The sequence below is a fragment of the Patella vulgata genome, chromosome 3, assembly GCF_932274485.2.
Source record: "Patella vulgata chromosome 3, xgPatVulg1.2, whole genome shotgun sequence".
Classification (NCBI taxonomy): domain Eukaryota; kingdom Metazoa; phylum Mollusca; class Gastropoda; family Patellidae; genus Patella; species Patella vulgata.
Window position 1 is genome coordinate 51,765,155 of NC_065881.2, and position 23,945 is coordinate 51,789,099.

At 35.8% G+C, this 23,945-nt stretch overlaps 2 protein-coding genes across 4 annotated transcripts in view; both read left to right on the plus strand.

The window, feature by feature from the left end:
• The window catches only part of LOC126816103 (2,4-dienoyl-CoA reductase [(3E)-enoyl-CoA-producing], mitochondrial), a 23,276-nt gene extending 16,853 nt beyond the window's left edge, over positions 1–6,423 (plus strand). For all 3 annotated transcript variants that reach the window (XM_050542302.2, XM_050542301.1, XM_050542303.1), the window contains exons 3-8: positions 2,083–2,140; positions 3,487–3,721; positions 4,257–4,356; positions 4,661–4,733; positions 5,585–5,731; positions 6,180–6,423. In XM_050542302.2, coding sequence (XP_050398259.1) covers positions 2,083–2,140; positions 3,487–3,721; positions 4,257–4,356; positions 4,661–4,733; positions 5,585–5,731; positions 6,180–6,302 — 736 coding nt within the window. In that variant the 3' untranslated portion in view covers positions 6,303–6,423. The remainder of the gene's footprint in view (positions 1–2,082; positions 2,141–3,486; positions 3,722–4,256; positions 4,357–4,660; positions 4,734–5,584; positions 5,732–6,179) is intronic.
• A 134-nt stretch (positions 6,424–6,557) lies between these two features.
• On the plus strand, positions 6,558–20,527 carry LOC126816100 (DENN domain-containing protein 11). The gene is made up of 9 exons (XM_050542296.2): positions 6,558–8,136; positions 9,081–9,180; positions 9,427–9,585; positions 10,952–11,102; positions 11,962–12,100; positions 12,604–12,729; positions 13,203–13,353; positions 15,489–15,557; positions 16,405–20,527. The coding sequence occupies exons 1-9, from the start codon at positions 7,920–7,922 to the stop codon at positions 16,601–16,603; spliced, it is 1,311 nt and encodes a 436-aa protein (XP_050398253.1). The 5' UTR covers positions 6,558–7,919; the 3' UTR covers positions 16,604–20,527.
• The last annotated feature ends 3,418 nt before the right edge of the window (positions 20,528–23,945 follow it).

The window sequence follows — 23,945 nt, forward strand, 5'->3', positions numbered from 1 at the left end:
CACATGTAACCGTGTAACATCCAGTAAGAGCATAAGCTGGCAGGATTTTAATGATAATTGACGCGTTTCTCCATAGTTTGACCATTGTCAGCGGTTGTCCTTTCCTTGATTGGCGATTCCGCTGTAAGCTTGTTATGGACAGAGTTAAATCGATGACTGAAACATACTGGGGAGTATAGTCATCCAAAACTGGAAATGTATCGTCATCATCCCCACTTAAACCATGTAGTCTGGCTCCAACGAATGATGCATTTGTAGCAGACGTAAAAATATGTCATCGCATAGCTATTGTGTGGCGTTCACTGGAAGATTGGAATATACCGGAACTTGATCCGGTACTGTATTGCCGAGAGAAGGACACTAAAATGAAAACATTACAACCGTCAACTTGCTCCGTAGTCTGCCATATGGCTCATCAGATGTGGATGCAGGAGTGGCAGCTCATGTAGTACGTGTGCTTGTAGCTGCACTAGGGATGGCTTAGAATATACAGTATTTTGCACTTGTGCTGTCACAGGTTGCATTCAGAAACACGACTAAAGGATTAATCTGGATATTACCTAGTTTTGTGGAGGTTGTGTTACTGTTTTGCAGGTAAAATTTGTTTTTTTAAATTTTCAACAAACAACTTGTGCCTCGCTTTTTTTTAGGACCGACCCATGTGATCCTGCAGCCCTTGATAGGCATGTATATGGTGTTAGCGTATCACTCCCATGCTCCTATATCAAGAAATATATAATTTGTCTCTAGATATAGTTTGTTTTGGTGAAATAATGGCCCTCAACGGCCACTAACGAGTTAAAGGGCCATATTGTGTCTGGCATGTTTGATTTTACTATCATCTAATCACCCCACAACACAATGAATGATTTCAGTGTATTCCTTGGCCCCCAAAACATACGGTTTGACACCAAAATTATCATTCTAGACTAAATACTATGGGAGTTATAGGGGATTATTTGAACAGGCGGCCGTCTTAGACGCCATCTTGAATTTCTAAAAACGTTCAAGGTTGACCAAGGTTCACCCGGCAGATTCTGAAAGAGGACCCCCTAGGCTACTAAAATCAATCATAAAAAAACTTTGTATACAATTTCCAAGTTGAGCCATAGTTCTCCCGAACTAACATTGCCCTTTCCTCTTTCTTAGTCAATTTAAATTGATTTCAAAACAAGTAAACTTTTATACTGTAAAGTGCTTTAGCTATGCACCTTGGTGAAGCGCACTTGGTCTTTGAAACCGAATGCCACAATCAGGAACACCACCAAGATATATGATAAAAATTTCTAACAATAGCTCTTTATAATCTTCTCTATTTTGGAAGTTATTGAACTGGCTCTTTGCGAAAATTATAATTTCATCTGTATCAATTTCTAGTTCTTGAGGTAGTTAATATTTATCCTGATCAATGAATCCCAAATGAGCCTGAAACCGTTTGATAATTCCAATTTCTGGTCCTGTTGGTGGTCCAATACATAATGTTCCCACTGCCTCTATAGAAGACTTGATCTCACTTTAACTCTGTACATCTTATAAGGATTTCATGTAATAATACCCTCCATTTTTCGTCACAAATTTCGATTGGTTACTGACCCAGGCGTGGACCTTTCAGATTCCTCAATAGAAAATATTGCGAATACCAAATGCTGCACTTTCCAACTGAAATGTCTAGTTGTGATAGTTGAGTTGCTAAGTTCAAGTTCGAAGAAAGCAGGGGACTATTAAAAAGGGGTCTGTCTGTCTCGGTGTCTGTCATCTTGTAAGAAAATGACAAATACTGAAATAAGTGAATCTAAACGTTAGATAAATAAACGAAAAATAACCCTAAAATTTGAAAAATCTTGGAAATTGCAAAACTTTGGTAGGCTTGCACAACCTCTAAATGTGGCCCGATTTCCCATAAATAATTTTCCCATAATAATTTTGGGTAGCCCCTAGGAAAATCAAAAGATGAATTTTAAGGACAACCCTAACGTTGGTATAGGTATATCTTGTAAATAATATTTTATATGTATAGAAATAAAACTTTTATCCAACTAATTTAAACTATTTTCACGTACATTTGTTTTATTTTTAAATCAGAACTTTGAAAGTGTTAGAAAAAACAGCAAGTGAAATACAAACAGAAACTGGTAATAAAGTAGGTATCAAAAACTACCATAAATGTATTGAAATAAATAACAAGAACCCACTCTCAAAATTTTCCCCGAAAGAAATGCTGAAGCACTTGTCACCCATGGATTAAATGATATTGAAGAAGAAGAAGAGAGACGGGTGTCAGTTAATATTGATTAGCAGCATTTTATTGGTTTCAATCAAAATGGAAATAAAAATGGAACTATCTTGGTTAATGATCATTAGCTGTTAATAGGGTTAAATAATATAATTAAATGCTAAGCATTTTTTGTACTCATATAATAACAACATTGTTGAGTTAGAGTTATCATCTGACATAGTGCTAATAAATGATTTGTTCAGATTTCTACTATATTAAGCAATTTGCTACAAGGGCTGGCTGAAAGGTTCTAAGCCTGGAAAGGATAGATCAATCAGGTTGAAACAAAATTTTGCCAGCAGCAAGTACAATCATTGATTAATCATAGACAAGAACTTCAACTGTAGTGTTATTATTGTCTTCATACCAGACCATCTTGTGAACCTACCCATTGAGATCACCAGAAATTGACAAAACTGGCTATATGATATAGTCATCACGTACCTGCAACTGAAAGGACTAACCCCAACACAGATATACCGACATGGTTTCTACTTGAGGGGGTGATTCCCCTTTCTTTTCGCAGTAAAGAAGTGAGCTGCGGAATTTAAGCGTGGCAGAGAGAGCCTTGACGATGACCTGAGCCCTGGAAGGCCATCAATAGGAACCATTCAAGAAAACATTACCTGAGTGCATGACATATGACATGGTGATGGTTGATCGACGATTGACCCGAGCTCGACATCTTGCCAATATTGTGGGCATCTCTCATGAGAAGGTGAGCACATTATTGCCAACGAGTTAGGAATGACTAAAGGTTCTGCAAGATTGGTGCCACAGCTCTTGACTGTAAATCAGAAACGTGTCAGATTGTTGACGTCCTGTAACAATCTGCGCCATTTTGATGAAGATCCTGACATTTTTTTACCAGATTTGTAACCATGGATGAGATGTTTCCAAAAAGGAACTAGCCGGTCTTTATTTTCCTAGTAATGATGACGTCACGTCAGCTGTGAACAACTTTGTTAGGGTGGCTGAAGTAAATGTCTTCCTGACTGGCATTCAGGCCTTGCAACATTGTTGGCAAAAGTGTGTATACCTCTAAGGGGACGATGTAGAAAAATAATGGAAACCATTGACTTTTTACAGGTCTTTCACAGATAGGCTTAGAACTTTTCAGCCAGCCCTCTTATGTGGTGATAGTGTATATGGACTTTATAAGCTGTCATAACTGTGTAGCTACTTTTTATATTCAATTTGTTATGCTAAAGGTGTTGGCGGTCGCTGCTGATGTTAGAAAACCTGATGATGTTAAAACAGCTTTAGATAGATGTGAATCTGAACTAGGTTTACCTCATATAGTTATAAATAATGCAGCTGGTAATTTTATATCACCTACTGAACGACTATCACCTAATGCATGGAAAACAGTTACTGATATTGTTCTTACTGGAACAGCTAATGTAACCCTAGACGCTGGAAAAAGACTTATTAAAGCAAAACAAGGTAATAGTTGCTCATTTTGTGAACCTTTCACACCAAGTCAACATTTCATGTCTTTGGGTACATTTGGCATTCATAAGTGAAATGTAATAATGTAGTATACAGCATTTGAAGTTAAAAATGCCTACCTGTAATAAGTGCCTACCCTCTCACAACACCTTAAGAACATTTTCTAACCTAAAGTTGTAAAAAATGATGTGGCACTTAGTTCAGTGAATGAAATTACAAGACAGAACCAATCCATTTCAGTATATAAAATCAGAAAATTAACAAGACATTTTCACTCTTTTTAAACAAATATATAAAATTGGCAAATAAACAAGACAATTTCACTATTATCAAACTAAATTGCATTAACAATATAATTTAAATACCCCAATTTGGCATATAAGAATATATATACACATAACATGGTTAAACACAAATGTTCAAGATTATTAGCATATCCATTCATATGTCATATGTGTGAAAATGATTAGATTGATGAATGTTGATGGTGACATGTATATTCCCATATTGTGAAATGTTTCATTTGCAGAGGCAGTTTTTCTAATGATATCTGCAGATTATGCTGAAAGTGGGTCAGGATTTGTTGTTCCAAGTGCTTCTGCGAAGGCTGGGGTTGAGGCTATTACAAAGTAAGATAATCATAGGTATAAATAATAACCACCTTTAGCATGTGTTATATACTGAAGTTAACATATGTGATACAGTGAAGTAAACGTGTGATACAGTGACAGTGAAGTAAAAATGTGAAAAAGCCGTAATATTGTATAGAAATACAATAATATAATGGTACAAATTCAACTTGCACTATTTCCAATATAGTATGGCATTCTTTTCTGATAGTTTGTAGTCAACTAAAATATATGTTTATAATATATAAAACACTGCACGATCTACATAACTTTTAATAATAATTTACTATATATCTTATATCAGATCTTTGGCGGCTGAGTGGGCACGTTTTGGTATGAGGTTTAACTGTATTTCTCCTGGGCCAATAGAAACACAGGTATCGCATAGTTTAAGTTAATTTACTTTTAAGTATCACCATATTTACTCACAGGGGATTGGGTGGCATGCACATTTAAAGTGGCATGGTTTCGATTCCCTGCATGTACTTGCCAAGTAGTAGGGTCACCTGTAAAACAGTTTTCTCTGGGACCTTCGGTTTCTATTCCACAACTAAAGACCCTTAAGCGCAGGCGAATTATTGAAATGAAAATGAGCCATATGTTATTCCGAAATGACCTACTGTGTCGAGTGGATGTTGAACAATATTTCTCTCTCTTTTTGTACTTACATTGTGTCTGTTATTAGCCACACTCCCTTTTTATAAACTACCTGCTCATTTCCTAGGTACACCCTGTTCTCACTAGACAATGCAGGAAAACTGCCCAACAGAACGATACAAGAATGTATAAGATACCAAACAATAGAACAGTTTCCAACTCTTCAATGAAATGACATAAAAAATAGTCAAAATCATGAAGGAAAATATTCTCAGCGACATCATGTAACGTCGGTGTTAATTCAATGCATTTATGTCACTGTAGTGTGTCACTGTCTTTATGAACCCCAATTGAATGACTATGGTTATGCTATACTTTTCTACAGAGCAGCAGTTTTATGTATTTTGTTATCGAGTATTTGGCTCAAAATCAAAATTTTGGCACCATTGTACAGTCAAATATGTCATGATAGTTACAGTTTATGTAAAATCCAGTATTTAACAGAGAAACAATCAATTAGATATACATACTGAAGAATATAAGTTCTGCAAATACATATAAATACAGGAAAATGCAGTCTAAATTTATATGTATATTATCTGTGATGATTGTATTGTATATATTTGTACAGGGTGCATTTAGTAGACTAGATCCAACAGGACAGTTTATAGAAAAGATGATTAATCGTATCCCAGCAGGTAGATTAGGAGAAGTAGAAGAATTAGCTAATCTAGCAACATATCTTGTCAGTGATTATTCCAGTTATATATCAGGACAGGTGAGAATACGCTGTGATTGAAAGTAACATATTGTACAGATTGCATACTGTAAAAAAATAAATATTTGTGACTTGATTTGCTTGCCAGTGGATTATTTTTGTGGACCAAAATTACCTTTCTGCTCCTTCTGAGCTAATGAAGAGGGCATACACGAAGCATTGTACTGCATACTCTGGTTATGGATTCCAAATATCTAGAGGTCTATTACATGAACATAAATTTGTATGTGGAACCTCCGTTTTTTTGTACCAGGCCCTTCGTCCTGTAGCACTGTACTGTCAAGGGGACACCACACCTGAAGAACTGCCTCCTAACAAAAGGTTAGGGTTCAAATCTTCAAACCCTTCCCTTTAGTAATAAAATGAAATATGGCTCCTTATGCTACCTGTTCATTGCCTGGTTCTATTTGTAATTGTTAAATCAGATTTTTTTTAACTTTCCTTTCAGATTATCAGATTGAATGGTGGAGAATTTCCCAGTGCGGCTGGTATGTTTAATCCACTGAAACAGGTAACAACAGAACAATGGGACATGATGGAAAAACTTATACGCTCTGTCAAAGGATCATAATTGGAAGCTGATGATGTAGATGCTAGATGAAACTAAGATATTATTTAAATATTGAGACAAATTCTTGATAATTGTTGATTATGTTTTATATGCATTATTATTAAAATATATAACAAATCTATTTTAGATATTTTATTACTTAGCTTGATCTGGGACAGATATTCCAAAATCAGATCTGAAAGTAGAGATATTCTTTTTGCAAGAAAATCTTAGGAATGGGATGACCCCCGACACAGGTTTTAAAAAAGTATTACTAATTATTAAAGAAAATGAATTGATTAAAAAATAAATATCTATTTTTGTAAAATGAATAATAATAGCGGGCATTAGGTAAGATTAAATAAAGAGCTGACAGTTCTCGCAATAATAGTTCAAATAATGAAAACAGAATATGCTGAAAGTTTCAGTCAAATTGCTTCACTCTGGACCAAGATATTAGCGATTTAATTTTAAGCTAGCCTTAATCGTCATTACAAACGTTGGTACAATAATAAACAAAGTCTTAATTATCCATTTTTACATTAAATTATCCATCACAAAATGTATTCAAATCCACTAAATATCACAGGCTAACATTGGCATCGAGAATTGATTATGGTCTGGATAAGTTAATTAATGTCTAATTAATAATTTAGGTAACATTTCAGACATAAAGAAAGACTTGTAATAGGCAGATTCAGCTCTTGCATAATGCATATATATTTAAGTAGGTGTTTGTTAAATAAATTAAAATGTTTTGGGTTTTTTTGCATTGTTATTTAAAGAAAATTTCTATTTTAATGAATCAAATAACAGCACTATAATATCTTATTTGGCTTTAGATATACTGATCTTTATAAACCGCAATAATCATTGATATTTTTTTTTTTTATCAAAATAGTAAATTGGAAGCTGGACAAATGTGACCAACATGTAATTGTTCATTTTAAAAAAATAGCAGGCAGTTTCAGCCAACAAAGTGAATAAAACATGTTGATGTGTTTCACTGTGGATCCGAAGTAGGCTAGGGTAACTTGCTAAAAATGTTGCCCTATTGGATTTCATGTGTTTGTGTTTGTTCTATGAGAATTCATTCATATTGACAATGTGAAACAGAATTGAGTTATGTATTATTAGACTCAGGCATGTGAGGAATATCATGATATAATTAAACTGTATGCACAGTGCTTGGTGTAGATTTGTTTAAAATCAATTGTTGTGGTTTGTCAACTAATATTCGCTGGGTTGTAGGCTACTACTTGTGGGATGGAGAGTATTGAATTCAGTGCTTTCAATGTCAATCATGTTGCTAACAAATAGGCCTCTACATAGGCTTGCGGTTTAAGGGACTTTGAAGGAAATATTTCAAAAGAGATGATGAAAAAAAAACCTTTGTTTAAACACGAGTTACCTCCCCTGATTTACAACACTCCGCCTACACCCGAACTTTGTTCTTATTTATGAATTCACGTTTTACTATGGAATGCGGTGGTATATCAAGTGTAATAAAGGGTGAAATGTTATGCCGTTGCCCCCCCCCCCCAAAAAAAAACCCCTTCAAAATCAAAACTCCCAACCTTTTTATCGACCGCTATCAAGGGAGATAACCCAAATGTTTACATTTATTATGAAGACAACATGGCGGCAGATGACAGAACTCCTTTATTGAAACACGATGAAAATGAATTTGACCCATTTGAATCGTCACGAAGACAACTTAGGAAACTTATTTCCAGCGGCAATGATAAAACACTTTCTGAAACAATCAGCATTAGTGGTAGTACATCGGTTACAACGTTGACTGAGTTGGATAACATTGTTGCTGTTTTTGTAGTTGCTTTCGACATACGTTCAGGTAAGCCAGCAGAGAGGACAATACGTACTGGTACATGTAAATAAAAAATAAAATGAATAAGAACACCGTGTAGCAGCATAATTGGGCTATATGATAGAACAAGACAATGAATTAGGTTATTATGATGCTTTTCCCAATACACTAGCCTACCAATACTAGTATAGCAGGCACTTTCTCATAAAATGACAGGTCAGGATAATTCACAATCATGTGACAATAGGACAGACCTAGCTAATGACTGACGAGGAAGTGCCTAGTATGAAGTTCAATACCAACAATGGCAACATTAGTTACTTTGCAGAAAATGTAATGAACGGTGTATACCTTTCCACTCATCTCCTTTGATCACTTCAGGTAGGGCCTGCCTATAAATTAATGTATAAGGAGTTGTCGTAGAACAGTGTTTCTTATATAGTAACTTAGGAGATTAAATAAAAAATGACAAGTCTATTTTTCTTGTTAAGAAATTTATATAAAATGTTTAAGTTCTTGAGACTAAAAAAACCTATTGATTTTCAATAATTTATGATAATTACTGTCAGACTTATCCCCCTTGATCAATGTGAAAAATCTTACTTCCAAATGTTGCTCTCGGATACAATGAAAATGATCTTTCAAGTGCCTTAAATATATTTATAGCAGCACAATAAGCTTAAATGAAGACGCCTAGAATTACTTTCAGAATTAATGCACTCAATCACTTTTGAAAATCTTGTGATCAGTCTGGCAGTGGTTAAAGTTATTTATCAATTGATTTGAAATTGATAGACACTGTTTATGTTCATGAGAGAAAGAAGCCTATTGATTGTATAATTGAATGACATAATCACTTCCTGTTCTCTCCAGTGTCTCCACATAATAGTAATAATAGCTATTGATTTCTTTTCAAGTGTTGTCTAGATTTTTTCATGAGTAACTGAGCCTGAATTTGTTTTTATTTTCAGGTAATGTGATAGAATGGTGTATACCAGAAGATACAGAACTTGATGGTGTCGAGTTTAAAGCAATGGCTAGTGGGTCACACACTTTAGACAGAGATTTTGTGTGAGATAATTTTTGTTGTAGATTTTCAAATTTAAATAGCTTGGCCTTGGCCTATTTTGTAAGTAGGATTAAAGAGATGGAATAATAAAACTAAGACACTTAAAGGTATATTAAAATGTAAAGATATGTACAAGTTTGAAATACATACGTATATAATCCAGGAATTTTAAGTAGAAAGCACAAAAGTCAGGTAAGAATATGCCTGTTAGAACAGTATTTTCACATCTTTCTGAATTCTCATTTTAGATATTTCAGAAAAGATGGTTATTTTGGTTTAGCTTGTTTTGAAAATATGAGGATTCAGAGTGAAATCGAAAGAGGGTGTCGAATGAAGTCTGTTGGTATTTTAGCTACATCGTATACTACTTTATACAGACATATGCAATTTTTAGAAACACAAGTTAGGCAAGTCATATTTATTTTATTTTCTAGCATGTCTGAGTGACCTTGACACAGATGCTATTTTGATTAATACTGTCGTTGTAACAATTTTACTTCATGAATATACTTAACAGGCAATGTCATAGTCACCCTAATGGTATTTTATAGTGCAGGTGTCAAATATCAATCTAATTAAAACTATATCTTTATTTTATTTCATCTTTATCCACTGTACATGAAACTGTAGTGCACTTATAAATAGATCAGTGGACTGTGTCTTGGCTTGATTTGATCATGATCAGCATTTTCATTGACTGTTTACATTATAGTGCTCCTACGGTTAGGACTTTTTGTTATTCGAATAGCCGTAGTTATTAACCGGTTAGTAACCGTTAACCGTATGGTATCAATTTTAAACATAAAACAGAGCTTGTCAGGAGCTACGAGTCATTACTCGTGCGCACGCTATACTCGCCTTATAAAAGGCATTACGCGCGCAAAAATTTCAGGAATTTTTTCAGACATGTACAATTCTTTAATGAAAATTTAAACTATCTAAGGCCGTAGCTATTTATTTACCTGGTTAACTTGGTTCATTTGAAACATTTTTTTAATTCAATATAACGATAATATACAAAACAATACTCAATTTCCCTTCGTACGTGACAGACGGCGATAATATTACGGAGAAATTATGAGATATGAAACGTGTTCAATGCCGTACCGAATCTAGTATAATGTCATTTTCTAGCCTTTATGATTATATTTTGAATGGTGGTTACGTTTTGAAGTAAATAATAAACAAGGTAGAATATAGTTAGAAATGCCGAGAAGTATTTAGATTGGATTAACAATAGCAAAAGTCGAACAAGGTCCGTTGACTTTGCCGTATGACTACGACGAGTGCTATTAATAGTATCATTGTTTAGCAGTCGACATCGTTGGACGACTGTTACATTCTAAAATTTTCAAACATCAAACACAAAATTACAACGGGCAAGTTTTGTTATAAAGAGGAATATAATCAGACACAACTCTATGTAATGGGGGACATCTCCGAATAACCGTACCGTTGAATTCAAATCGTTTAACCGTCCAGTTCTAACCGTTTACGGCTATCCGACTAGTCGTAGGAGCACTATTACATTACACAACTAAGAGCACGACAGAATGTTAAAAGTTGTGAGGTGTTCAGTAAAAAAAGAATCTGGTAAAATATGAATTACAGACTATAACAAACAGAAAACATCAAAATAATGGGATTAATATATATTTTTGAGGATATGAGCCGTTTATTAATTATTTTTGTTTTCAAAGAAAAGTTTTAATGCACATATAGATTATGAATATGTTTTATAAACGTGTAATATTTTGATGTACTTTATTATAGACATTTATTAGAGACACCAGGTAAATATACACAGTTAAAGGTATTTTATGAAGATAGAAAGGGTGTTTTACCGGATGTATCAGATGGTTTACGTCCTTCACCTCTATCAACACCTTCCACGCCTAGTAGAGATCTTCTTCCAGAAATGAAAGTAAGTTTATACAGTTTATTACTATATACAATATATACATGTAAGCATATTATGAATAGTTTCTTGTCATTTTAAATTACTCAGCAGATAATATATAATTAATTATACTAAAAAAAGCTGGCTATGCATTAGACCAAATGATTTACACCTAAATCCTGGTCTTGGAACAAAGTGAATAATGTGTAACAAATCCAACTAATTGGAACAACTTTTGAAAAATTTTTTATACGCCCACATTTTCATGTGGACGTATATTGTCATCGCCCCTGTCTGTCCGTCCACAATTTGTTTGTGGACACTCTACAGGTCACAATTTTTATTCGATTTTGACAAAACTAAAAATATAGGTCTATCTCCCAAAAATCTTGGTTCCTTTTCATATTGGCATGGATTATGGCCCCTGATTGTAAGAAAAATCAATATTTTTAGCTTGTGGACACTCTAGAGGTCACAATTTTCATCAGATTTTGATGAAACTTGAAAAGCATGTTTATAACCCAAAAGATCTTGGTTCCTTTCAATATTTGCGCATATCGGATCGTAACTTCCTGAATTATGGCCCTTGATTATACAAAAAATTGCTTTTTGTTTAGCTTTTTCTCAGTCCATCTCTTGCAATATGTGGGCATATCTTGCCTGGCAGCCGCTGGTTTTTAAAACATAATTGATCATACAGACAGCAGTTTATTTACATTTCTACTATTTCTAGTCACTTCATGATGTTCATGTCCATCATGGAAAACTATATATACCACTAGAACTCAAACAGAAATTAAAGAACTATAATTTTAAACAAGCTCTTGAAGAGATATATTCCTAATTGGATTTTGCTGCACATTTTCTGTTGCTTTATTTTTAGATTACGCATCCAGCTGGATGTTTTTCACAATTCTTACAGTTTTTTGGTAATCAGATATTTATATTATGGAAGTTTGCATTATTACAAAGAAGAATTTTATTTTTTTCTCCACCTCCTATTGGTGTTGTATGTTATAGAGGTGAATATACTATTATATTATTCTAGTAAGTATACTGTGGCTTAGTAAGTACGGCGCTGACTCACGAACCAGGAGGTTTGGGGTTCTCGCCCTGTGTTGGCCGAGTGAGTTCCCTAGGACTTCTCGGTGTGGTTTCCCCATGTCAATGGTGCAGGACAGAGTGCCTGACAAGAAACAGCATCTAGTTGGTTGAATGGGACAAATAAAATAAGGTTCTGTGTACACCTTGGACGCTTGGCGTGCACATAAAATGGCCCTTGACAGTTGGAATTCAGTTTCTCTTGTGGAAATATTTCCCACATATCACCCCTTTTTATTCATTCGTAAGTACTGGTATCCAATTTCTGAGATAGCAGGGAAATCTAGTTTGTACTCGTATCATCTTTGTAAAGATACATATATGAAGTTGGTTTTATATGTCAAATTGGTATTCCAAAACTGATACAATCCAAATGGTATTCCTAAACAGATGTAACATATTCTATGTTTGTTTTTTGTTTTAGTTTATTGTGCTTGTTGTTTGGGTCATCATAATGTTACTAGTTTAATGAGTGAAAATCCACAACCACATTTCTATGTAAATGTAGCCGATATTGAAGCATTAGAGAATGAAGTATCTTATATAGCATGTAAGTAAAAGAATTCATAATGTTTAAGCATGGTGTAGTCATTGTTCATTAGGTGAAGTAGTAAGTTCAGTGATAAGCAATGTCTGCTTAGGTTAAGCAGAGTGATAAACAATTTGAAATTTTTATAAAAGTAATTATTATGTGTCACCTATTTATTTTGGGATTGCGATGAGAAATATCAGCCTCGCTATTGGTTTTTTTCAACTTGTTTAAGATAAGAATAAGACACCATTTTTCACCATTTTTAAATTAAATCATTAAATGGCTGAACCATTCTAATCTACTTAAAATCACACCCATCCCATGGCATCAAGAGTTGATAATGGTCTTGTCATGTTAATAAATGTCTAATTAATAGTTCTTATAACATTTAAAGCCTAAAGAAAGACCTGCACTAGGTAGATTTAGCTCTTGCATAATGTATGTTTAAGAAGACTTTATATGATATTTGTTTACAAATATTTTGTATACAGGTACAACAGAGAAAATATTTGAAAGTAAAACACATCTGTATGATGTGTATGTTGATAATCAACTTGTTAAAGTGAATTCACCAGGTTTAAAAGAGTTATTAAAAGTCAGTGATGCAGATAAAGATAAAGGTGTACAGTTGAATAATCAAAGGTAAAAATCTTTAGGCCTATTCATATAACATTTCAATTGTATCTATGTATCTTAAATTCAAAGTAAGATTATGCGATGAATCATGTCATCATATACAATTAGGTGACATTTAGCTTTGAGTAGTGATGTGTGTCATACATGGGAGGAAATACGCTTGATTTCTAAAACACCAGACACCACTACTCTTTTGATGAGTTAACATATATAGCTAATAATTTTTTTTTTACTTTTGAATTACAGGCATTTGATAAACAATACATTGAGTTTGTAATAAAATTTATGTTATTTGAATCATGCAGCTACAGAAAGTGGCTTTTTAAATGTTAAAGTAGTAATTGGTAGTGGTAGTTCAAGTTCCAGTAGCATCAGATTTATAGAAGGCATAAAGAATGCCTTATCAAATTTGGTCAATATCCAACGCCAGTATACTATATGTAGTAACTTTAGCCTATGTTATTATTATGCACAGGGCTGGGTGCCGAAGGCTTCTCTGGCATGCACATTGAGTACCACGCCATTGTATAATGCCTTACAGTGTAGAATACAAGTGTAATACTTTCATTTACGAGTTGTGTTGCATTTGCGGTATTGTGAATGGTCTTTACTGACACCTGCTGTGTGTGGTTGTCTTTTTTTTTTTTTTTGAGGCATAGCTGCTAGGTGGGTGTATTTTCACGCTATGCTTGGCTATCTATACTAAGCAGCAAAAACAACATCAAGTTGGTATGTTACTCTGAAATAGACGCATTGCATAAAACTTACCAAATGATTTTATTGTATATTTGTGATCACATCTCCAACTTTACCTGAGCAATAAGGCACAATCCCAAACACAGAATTGAACCCAGGAAATGTTCTCAGAAACGCAACCTGACTTATGAGATGGTAATGTGTTCTCCATGATTTTCATGTAACTCATGCTGCATGTGCTGTTCACCGGGACCAGCCCTATAAAGTGCACCCCCATACCTGGTTGAATCATTCACACTACAACGTCGGCAGCATGCGCTTGGAAGACTGCCCAAGCCATTGTCAATAACTTCCAGGTCAATGTTCGGACCATCTACAGGCTTCAGCAACGCTTTCGGGCCACCAACACCACATGATCGCCCCCCAAACTGGTAGACCAGGGTTACAACAAGACAACAAGACCGCCATGTTGTGCGACAGCACATGCAGAATCCCTTCACACACAGGCATCTGAGACAGCACGTAAGACAGTGGGAACACACTGAAGACCCATCAGTACCGATACAGTGTGCCGACGTCTCACCAGAGAGAAGATCCGTAGACCTTAACGTGGGCCGATCCTCACCCATCGACACCAGAACTGGCGACACAGGCAATGGAGAACTGTTCTGTTCACAGATGAGACTTGGTATTGCGTATCAACTGCAGATGGCAGGACCAGAATATGGCATCGACGTGGCCAGTGTTATTCTGACTAATGTGTCATGGAATGAGAATCATGGGGAGGTCCAAGCAGAATGGTTTGGGGTGGAATTGGCCTTAACCAGAGAGTGGGTCCTGTGGTGTTCCAAAATCTTGGTCCAGGGAGAGGAGGTGGCATCACAGCAGTGCGCTACATCGATCAAGTTCTCAGACCCCACGTCATACCACATTTCGCACGTCATTGAAACAACGTTTTCCTGCATGACAACACCCGTGCCCACACCGCCATAGTTACTCAGGACTTTCTACAGCAGAACGGTGTCAACGTTATGCACTGGTCAGTCTTTAGTCCGGACTTAAACCCGATTGAACAGCTTTGGAATTATATTCAGAGGAGACTTAATAACGTCGTACTGAGACCAAACACAGCCGATGGATTGCGCCAGGCTTTTCTGAGAGTGTGAATCCAAGTGCCAATGGGGTTCATCAATCGTTTGGTGAAGACACTTGCGGTGAACACACGAGATACTGATGTATAGACTGTGTACAGATACTAAACCTTCTCGTAATGTCTTGGAATTCTGATGAATTAATCACTAATGTGTCAACATACTGTTCACAAAAAATTGCTTTGATCCATTTAGTAAGTCGTTTTCTAGAATGATTTGATTAAAGTGCCTCTTTAATTTTGAAATCGTACTGATGTTTTTTTGCTGTTGAGTATATTTGTGATTGTATTATAGGGCAGCTCATAGATTTGAAATTGAAGAGTTGGGTGAACAAGAATTTGATGACGAGGATGTTTTTACTAAGTAAGCTGATATTTTATTTCATTCGGCCATTGGGCGCCATTGGCCCAAAAGGTATATGTCATCACCTCTGACCGTCTGTCTTGCATTATCCTTAGTTATTTCAAGGATTTTTCTCCTAAAGTGCTTTATGGATTTGAACAAAATTTGGTATGTTGCCTGGATGGTGAATATTCAGATTTTTTTAATTTGCTTGTCCCACTAGCGTCTTAGCAGTAGCTGCTTTAGGGGCAATTATGGTTATCTAAAAAAAATCTTCTTTAGAATTGGTCAATGCATTTCTTTAAAATTTAGTAAAATTCATCCTCAGATTATAGCGCTGGATCTCTTAATGGCAAATATAGGAGCACTTTAAAGATGTTGTTAAAAACTTTTACGTATGTTTGTCCAGATTTGTTCAAATAAAGTTACTTGGCCCAAAAAAGGGCACGGCATTGATAGATATGTTGCATTGGTGGTGCTTATTCAGATTTGTTCAATTTATGTATTCTAACACTATGCGAAATCTTACAGGTAAATATACTCTTTAGGTGGGAGAATAAGGCCCTTGAGACACTTGTTTAAATGCACCAATGCTATTTTTTCAACGATTATCCATTTTAAACAGCATTTTAAATGCCATCACTGAAATTCAATTTCAGTTTGTCCTTCTTCCTTCTTAGAGATATTGCCCTTGCTTGGTTTGTAGAATCTTGTGATGCTCTAGTAACAAAAGTTATCTTCTGATCTGCCTTGAATTTATTTGTATTAGTTAGATTATTAAAATAAAGAATAACATTGAATTTCAACCGTTTCCATACAAAATTTCACTACAGTTAATTCTGATCTTTTTAATTTGTTTTTCTTTCAGTTTTTTTGTTGAATTAAATGATAGAATATTCCAAACATTGCTGGAGATCTCCAATTCCCAAGATCGTCAGCTTACCTCTGACCACATGAAAACAATGGGATTAGATCCACAAGGTGACCGTAGTTTTCTGATGGAATTAGTTGAACATTATGGTATAGATGTAGTATTAATGGTGGATAATCCATGCTGTCCAAAATAATTTATAAAGTATTAAATAATTAAATCTCAACAGTGCATATATTAATTTATACAGGATCTATGGAAATGAAAAGAAATGGGGTTTAACATCCTACTGTTCTGCTCTGACTGGGCTAATGAAGACGGTAGGATCTATCAATCTATGGAAGGTTTCTATAGACTCTGCAAATAATCTCTCTTAATAAATGATATACAAATTATTTATAACCTAACTTCTATATTGTAGGTTGCAAAGATATAGTTTTAAGCACTGTAATTATAACCTACAAACAAATATAGTTTAAATATATTGACTATACATTATAGATCTTGTACAAACTCTATTTATTGATATGCTTTAATATCTCTTTTTTCTATTTAATTGTGCAACTCAAAGATTTAAGTTTCAATATGACCTGTTTGTAAAAATCACTCAAATACATGTAGACACTTTATATAGGTTTTTAGCAGGTCATATATAGCTATAAAAGTTTTTTATATACTAATAATACTTCCTGTTTATTTAAACCACATACATTTATTATTGTACACTTGATCAGGTATTTTGTTTAGTTAAAATAACAGTTGATAGGAATTTGAAATCATCCTGTATGGGGATCAAGTACAGGTTAATTGTTTCTATAATAATTTTCACAGTGGAATATTTAGGGGACACATCCAATAACATGACTTAGTCATTGAATTACTGTTTATTTAAATAATTTAATAACTTTTATCACACTTAATTAAAACATACCATAATAGAAATTACATGAAAAAAAAAGAAAACAGACAAAATCCATTAATTTATTTTACATTTAAATATAACACAATTTATTTGCCAATGAAAGGAACCTTTTGGACATTTGTATGTAGGTGATTTCGGAACAAATACACCTTTTGATATTATTAATTTTTGTGATCAAGTATTTATATTTCCAATATGACAGTTTATTATGTCATGTAAATACATTCTGTTGTACTTATACTACAGCTTGTTCAAATGGTGCTTTTATTATAAAACTTTCTATGTACATTGTTGTTAATGTGATATATGTATTTTATGTAAATATAGGTAGTTATAGTATTGTTTATATTACATGTATACATAATGTTATTAACTGCTGTTTGTTATTATATGGTTCCGTTATTTCTACTGTATCTAATGTTATTTAGAGTAACACTTTAGGACCATAGACGCTTTTCTTTCTTTAGCTATACTCCACTGATGCAAATCAAAGCATATAATTGAGATTTTCGAAAATTGCTGAAGTAAGAGAGGTGCATATGACCCTTAGTTGTTATTGGTCATATTAATTTAATTAATTGTTGAAGAGATGTATATAATATAATAGTTTTTATATGCTTACATTTTCATGTGGACGTATATTGTCGTCGTCCCTGTCCGTCCGTCCGTCCACAATTTGTTTGTGGACACTCTACAGGTCACAATTTTATTCGATTTTGACGAAACTTAAAATATAGGTCTTTCTCCCAAAGATCTCAGTTCCTTTCGATATTGGCATATATCGGACCATAACTTCATGGATTATGGTCCCTGATTGTACGAAAAGTCACGTTTTTAGCTTGTGGACACTCTAGAGGTCACAATTTCCATCTGATTTTGATAAAGCTTGAAATGCATGTTTATAACCCAAAAATCTTGGTTCCTTTCGATATATGTGCATATCGGACCTTCACTTCCTGAATTATGGCCCCTGATTGTACGAAAAATCACATTTTTAGCTTGTGGTCCCTCTAGAGGTCACAATTATTATCCGATTTAAAAAAAACATTCAAATATATCACTGTTAAACTGTAATGATGATTGAGTTCGAATTTCGTGAAAATGGGACCAAAACTGCCGGACAAAATAGCCGCCCCTTGTACGCAAAGAGTGTAATTTTATGATATATCAAGGTTGTTTACCTCCTAGAGGTCATAATTTTGATCCGATTTTGATGAAACTTGAAATACATATTTGCCCATATCGGAACGTAACTTCCTGAATTATGGCCATTTATTGTTCAAAAAATCACGTTTTTAGTTTGTGTTCCCTCTAGAGGTAACAATTTTTATCTGATTTAAAAAGACGTTCAAATATATTCAAATATATCACCGTTACACCCAAATGATGGTTGTGTTCGAATTTTGTGAGAATCCGACCAAAACTGCTGGACAAAATGGCCACTCCTCGTACCCAAATAGTGTCTAAAGGATACAATTTTAATCCGATTTTGATGAAACTTGAAATACATGTTTATAGAGGTCACAATTTTTATTTGATTTGAGAAAACTTTTGAATATATCACTGTTACACCATAATGATGGTTGAGTTAGATGGGACCAAATGAAAATGGGACCAAAACTGTCAGACAAAATGGCCGCCCCTTGTACGCAAATAGTGTAAATACATGGTATACCAAGGTTGTGGACCGATCTAGAAGTCACAGTTTTGATCTTGGTTCCTGTTGATATTTGCACATATTGGATTGTAACTTCCTGAATTATGGCCCTTGATTATTTAGCTTGTTCTCTATCCATCTCTTGCAAAATGTGGGCGTATCTTGCCTGGCAGCTGCTGGTTAAAGATACCTTCCCATGCAAAATGTGGGCGTATCTTGCCTAGCAGCTGCTGGTTAAAGATACCTTCCCATGCACAAGCTATGTGATTTGATGATACATTTGGACTAAAAACATATTCATTTGTCTATGAAGATTTTGCATCAAATCCCTCTCAGACATTTTAATAGCTAAAAAGTACCCCAAATCTACTTTAAGCAGCCTTGTTTATCATGTGAATTGATTGATGAAGAACACAATTCAGCTTGTATTTGTTGTCACTCGCTCTCCAATTACCATAATTTCGAAGCCGAAGTAAATATTTGGATTAACTCCGGCCAAACTTCTTTTTCCGCCGTTTAATCACAGGGTATGTCCTAGGTTTAAATCTCTCACTGATCTGACAATTGCTAACCAGTTGATCAAGAAATACCAAATGCTCTCTACATCAGCCGAGTAGATAACAAGCCGATAACTTGCCAGTTTGTGATACCCTTACATTTTTGCCTGGTGCACGCCCCATGGGAGTTTTCAAGGAATCCAGTATTTTTCTAGTAAGATTGGATGTCTATGCTTTACATACCAAATAATTTGCCATACTTTTATGGGAAATAACTACCATTCTCTATCAATACTTTTGTTGGAATGTATCTTTTAAAGTAGAATTTCATTCACATGTTTTATATAACATCTCATTTAAAACAATTGTTTTTTAATGACAGTAGAATGTCATTGTGTGTCAAGAAGATACGATCAAGTTTGTGTGTCAAGAAGATATGATCAACCCAAGTCTTAGTCTAAAGAGTGATGTTACCTAGAAAGAATTTTACCTGATAGTCATATCATGTGTCTGTTTTAGTACTATAAGCATAATTTTTGTATTTTTCTTGTCCAAGGGTGATGCCAAAGCTGCTTTTAGAGACAAGAAGTCTTTCTGATATTATTTGAATAAATCCGAATAAAAACCACTGAAGCAACATACCCACCTAGAAAAGTAGTAGTGGTAGTATTCCTGCTCTGACATCATTCAGCAAATGACATCTTATATGACTGACAGTGTCAATGTATTAATACATGTTGCTATCCCAAGAAATAATCCATACCTGCAACTAGCTTAAAAAGTCGTAAAATCTTAAACCCCTCTAAAATAAATATTAATTTCCAAGCACACTTGAATAGGTTTAAAGGCGTGTGATGTTATGTTTTCTTATATTTACACACACACACCCATAAATGTATAGAAATATAAAATTTACTTATGTTTGTGGCAATGTGCAATAAAATTTATTGATAGAATATGAATTAACTCACTCAGACACTTGCTGATTTGAGATGAAAGAGTGTGGGTTTGACAAATCTGATAATAATAAAGATGAAAATTATATGTTTGTCCGAAGTTTTCATTGTTACAGGTCACTGATGTGAATTTATGTATTATTAGATTGTTTTGAAAATAATAGATATACCCCCTTGAACTTCTAGTAGAACAAGGGGATTAAGAAACTTTAGTGTAAGCCCTTTTCTGATGATATTGCAGGTGTAATTGATTATTTCTACCTACTTCACAGTTATTGTTTTCATAATTTCCTTCACTATACTGCAGTGTAGTGTAGTAGCTGATGATGAGCTAAAGCACAAAAAGAGCCAAGCAAAGTGTGGAAATATGCTGACAAAGCAGCTAGGTATCATAAAAAAAGGTAATCCTCAGGCATCAGCACAACTGAAATAATACCTTTGGAACAGATCGGAATGTCCTAAAATGCTGAAAATCAACAGGGTTCATCTTCTTCAATCCCAAATTTAGGCCTCATCTCATAAACACTATAAAGATATAAAGGCATTTGAAAGATTTTTGTTTCATCTTGAGCACCCACAAGATATACTATTCAAAAAAAGTGGGGATATTTGATTTTTAAGTGTTATTAAAGTCACCTAATGAAACTGACGAAGAAACAAATGACAAAATGAAATGAAGTTCACATTCATCGATTTATTCCAAATGATCGTTAGACTAAATAAGGCACAGACTGACCATTATAAGGGTAAAATGATACCCGGGGTCAAACAGCAAAGTTACCACAGCATCACAACCAAGTCAGTAACGGGTAAATCCTCCTCTGTTTGCCAAACAAGCATTGATCCGACGTGGCATACTCCTAATGAGACGTCTAAGGTCATTTTGGTCCAGATTGTCCCATTCCTGTTGCAACGCAGCAGCAAGTTCTTGGACATTGGCAGGACGTTGTTGACGTTAACGTAACCTCTGTCCAAGCATGTCCCAGACATGCTCGATGGGGGAGAGGTCGGGACTCAGTGCTGGCCAAGGTAATGTGGTGATGTTCTGTTGTTGGAGGTAACCTGTAACGATCCTGGCCCTGTGACATCTTGCGTTGTCATCCTGGAAGATGAAACGGCGGCCATGACGTCGTGCGAACGGCACAACATGGACTGCCAAGATGTTGTCCCGGTAGTACTGGCCTGTAACACGACCTGCAACAACATGTAAAGCCGTTCTTCCAGCAACAGTGATGCCTCCCCACACCATAACAGAACCACCCCCAAATCGATCATGTCTGATGACGTTAACGTCTTGGAAGCGCTCGTTTCGACGACGCCACACCCTCCTACGTCTGTCCAAAAAATCAACAGTGAACCTTGACTCATCTGAAAACATCACATTGCCCCAGCGTCGATTATCCCAGTGTTGACGATCCCTACACCAACGACGTCTTGCCCGAATGTGATGATCTCTCAAACAAGGGATCACGCGAGGACGTCGGGCGCGAAGGTGACCCCTATGCATTCGATTCCGAATCGTCTGGCCACTCACTCTCACACCAGTGTCTGTTTGAAGACGAGCGCTGATCTGATTTGCTGTGATGACACGATTTCTCAAGGCCAAGGTACGGATAAATCGATCCTGGGCTTGAGTTGTCGCCCTTGGTCGACCTGAGCGTGGTCTGTCCTGTACAGATTGTGTATCACGGTATCTGGACCATAGCCTGCTTATGACAGACTGAGAAACATTCATCGTCCGCGCCACAACCGCCTGTGTTGTGCCGATCTGTAGCATGCCAAGGGCACGTAACCTTTCATTTTGGGTAAGCCGACGCATATCAAAATTTGTTTTCTGGTCACTAAAACAATTAAACTGATGTTTCCACCCTGGAATTCAATGCCACAATGACTGTAACATTCAAAGTCAGAGTCGTGCAAATCTTGGGTTGGACCCCCATGATGATCCCAGAAATCCTCAGACATTCAGCAATTCGTCGTGGCATGCTCCTAATCAAAGTCCAATCACAATTTGGGGCAATCTGACCCACTCCTCTTGCAGTGCCACGGCCAATTCTTGCAGTTTTGACGTTGATGTCGACGAACACGTTTCCCGATCATGTCCCAGACGTGCTCTAGGGGAAACTGAGCGAAAGGTCAAGACTCATGGCTGGCCAAGGCATATATGGACAATATGGTGACGCTGGAGGTAGTCATTCACGACACGAGCGCGTTGGGCACGGCATTATCACAGAGAAAAATATTTACTCTGTGGCATTATCATATCTTGAAAGATGAAACGTCGACCTGCACGTTGAGCAAAGGGCAGAACTATCGGTGCCAGGATGTGGTCACGGTAGTACACACCAGTGACCCTCCCTTGAACAATATGCAAGTCCGTTCTGCCAGTCATGGTGATTCCTCGCCACACCGTAACAGAACCACGCCCGAATCTGTCATGCTGTCTGACGTTAACGTTAGCATGACGCTCATTTACACGCCTCCAAACGACAATTACCACAATTTCTACGCTGCCTACCCAATGACGCCTGTTTGTCATGTGCTGGCGAGTTAATGGAGGCACAACACGCGGTCGCCGCGCATGCAAATACGCTGCATGTAGCCGATTTCTAATCGTTTGGGGTGTAACTCGAATTCCTGTAACTTGGTACAAGTTTACAGAAAGCTGATTGGCCGTTTGTCCTCGACTTCGAAGGACCTATGTACGAATGTATCGATCCTGGGCTTGTGTAGTGGCTCTCGGACGAACTGAGCGAGGTCCATCATCAACATTGTGTGTTTGTTGGTACCGGTGACAAATTGTGTAGAACCCATTTGAAGCATGCCAATAGCACGTAGACGTTCATCATGTTGAAGACGTCTCATTGCAAATTAAACGTAACACACTAAAGCAAAGATACGCTAAACTGTAAATCTTATGCAAGAACTGATCAGGAAAGCAAACATAGATAGGTTAACCAGCATGCGTCAGTTTTCATCAACCCTTCCTTGAAGTGTCAAATTTGACAATGAACCTCTCCCACGTGTATGGCACTATACTGTGTGTCGCACTTGCAGCTCAGGTTCTGCTGGATGAACATACTCTCAAAGCATGTCAAGTGTCCATGACTATTTATCATATCACGCACAACCTGCATAGAGCATAGGTATTTGCATTTCAATATCCCCTACTTTTTTTGAAGAGTATATATCAGCCCATAAATCAATACGATAATCTGCTCCTGAATACAGATCTTTATAACCGTGGTCTGATCACTACTAAATTATGCACGACTTATGACCATCCCTTTGGCTATCCAGCGAGCGTGAAAGCGCCTGTGTTTGTCACGAAAACGTTATGATTTTTGACCCAAATACCCAATTTAACAGGCATATTCAAATAACTAAACATGTAGTAATGGTGATGATCAGTGGTCATTTGAAAATAATCGTTGGTCATTGATGAAAAAGCGCTGCTTTGGTTACATTGTGATGATATAAAAGCTTGCCATGCCAGCCCTTACATT

Excerpts from the sequence above, each read along its gene's own strand:
- LOC126816100 (XM_050542296.2), top strand. The coding sequence starts at position 7,920 with ATGGCGGCAGATGACAGAACTCCTTTATTGAAACACGATGAAAATGAA. Across the intron at positions 12,101-12,603 it reads TGGTGTTGTATGTTATAGAG|TTTATTGTGCTTGTTGTTTG; the intron begins GTGAATATACTA and ends TTTTTGTTTTAG. Across the intron at positions 15,558-16,404 it reads GACGAGGATGTTTTTACTAA|TTTTTTTGTTGAATTAAATG; the intron begins GTAAGCTGATAT and ends TTTTTCTTTCAG.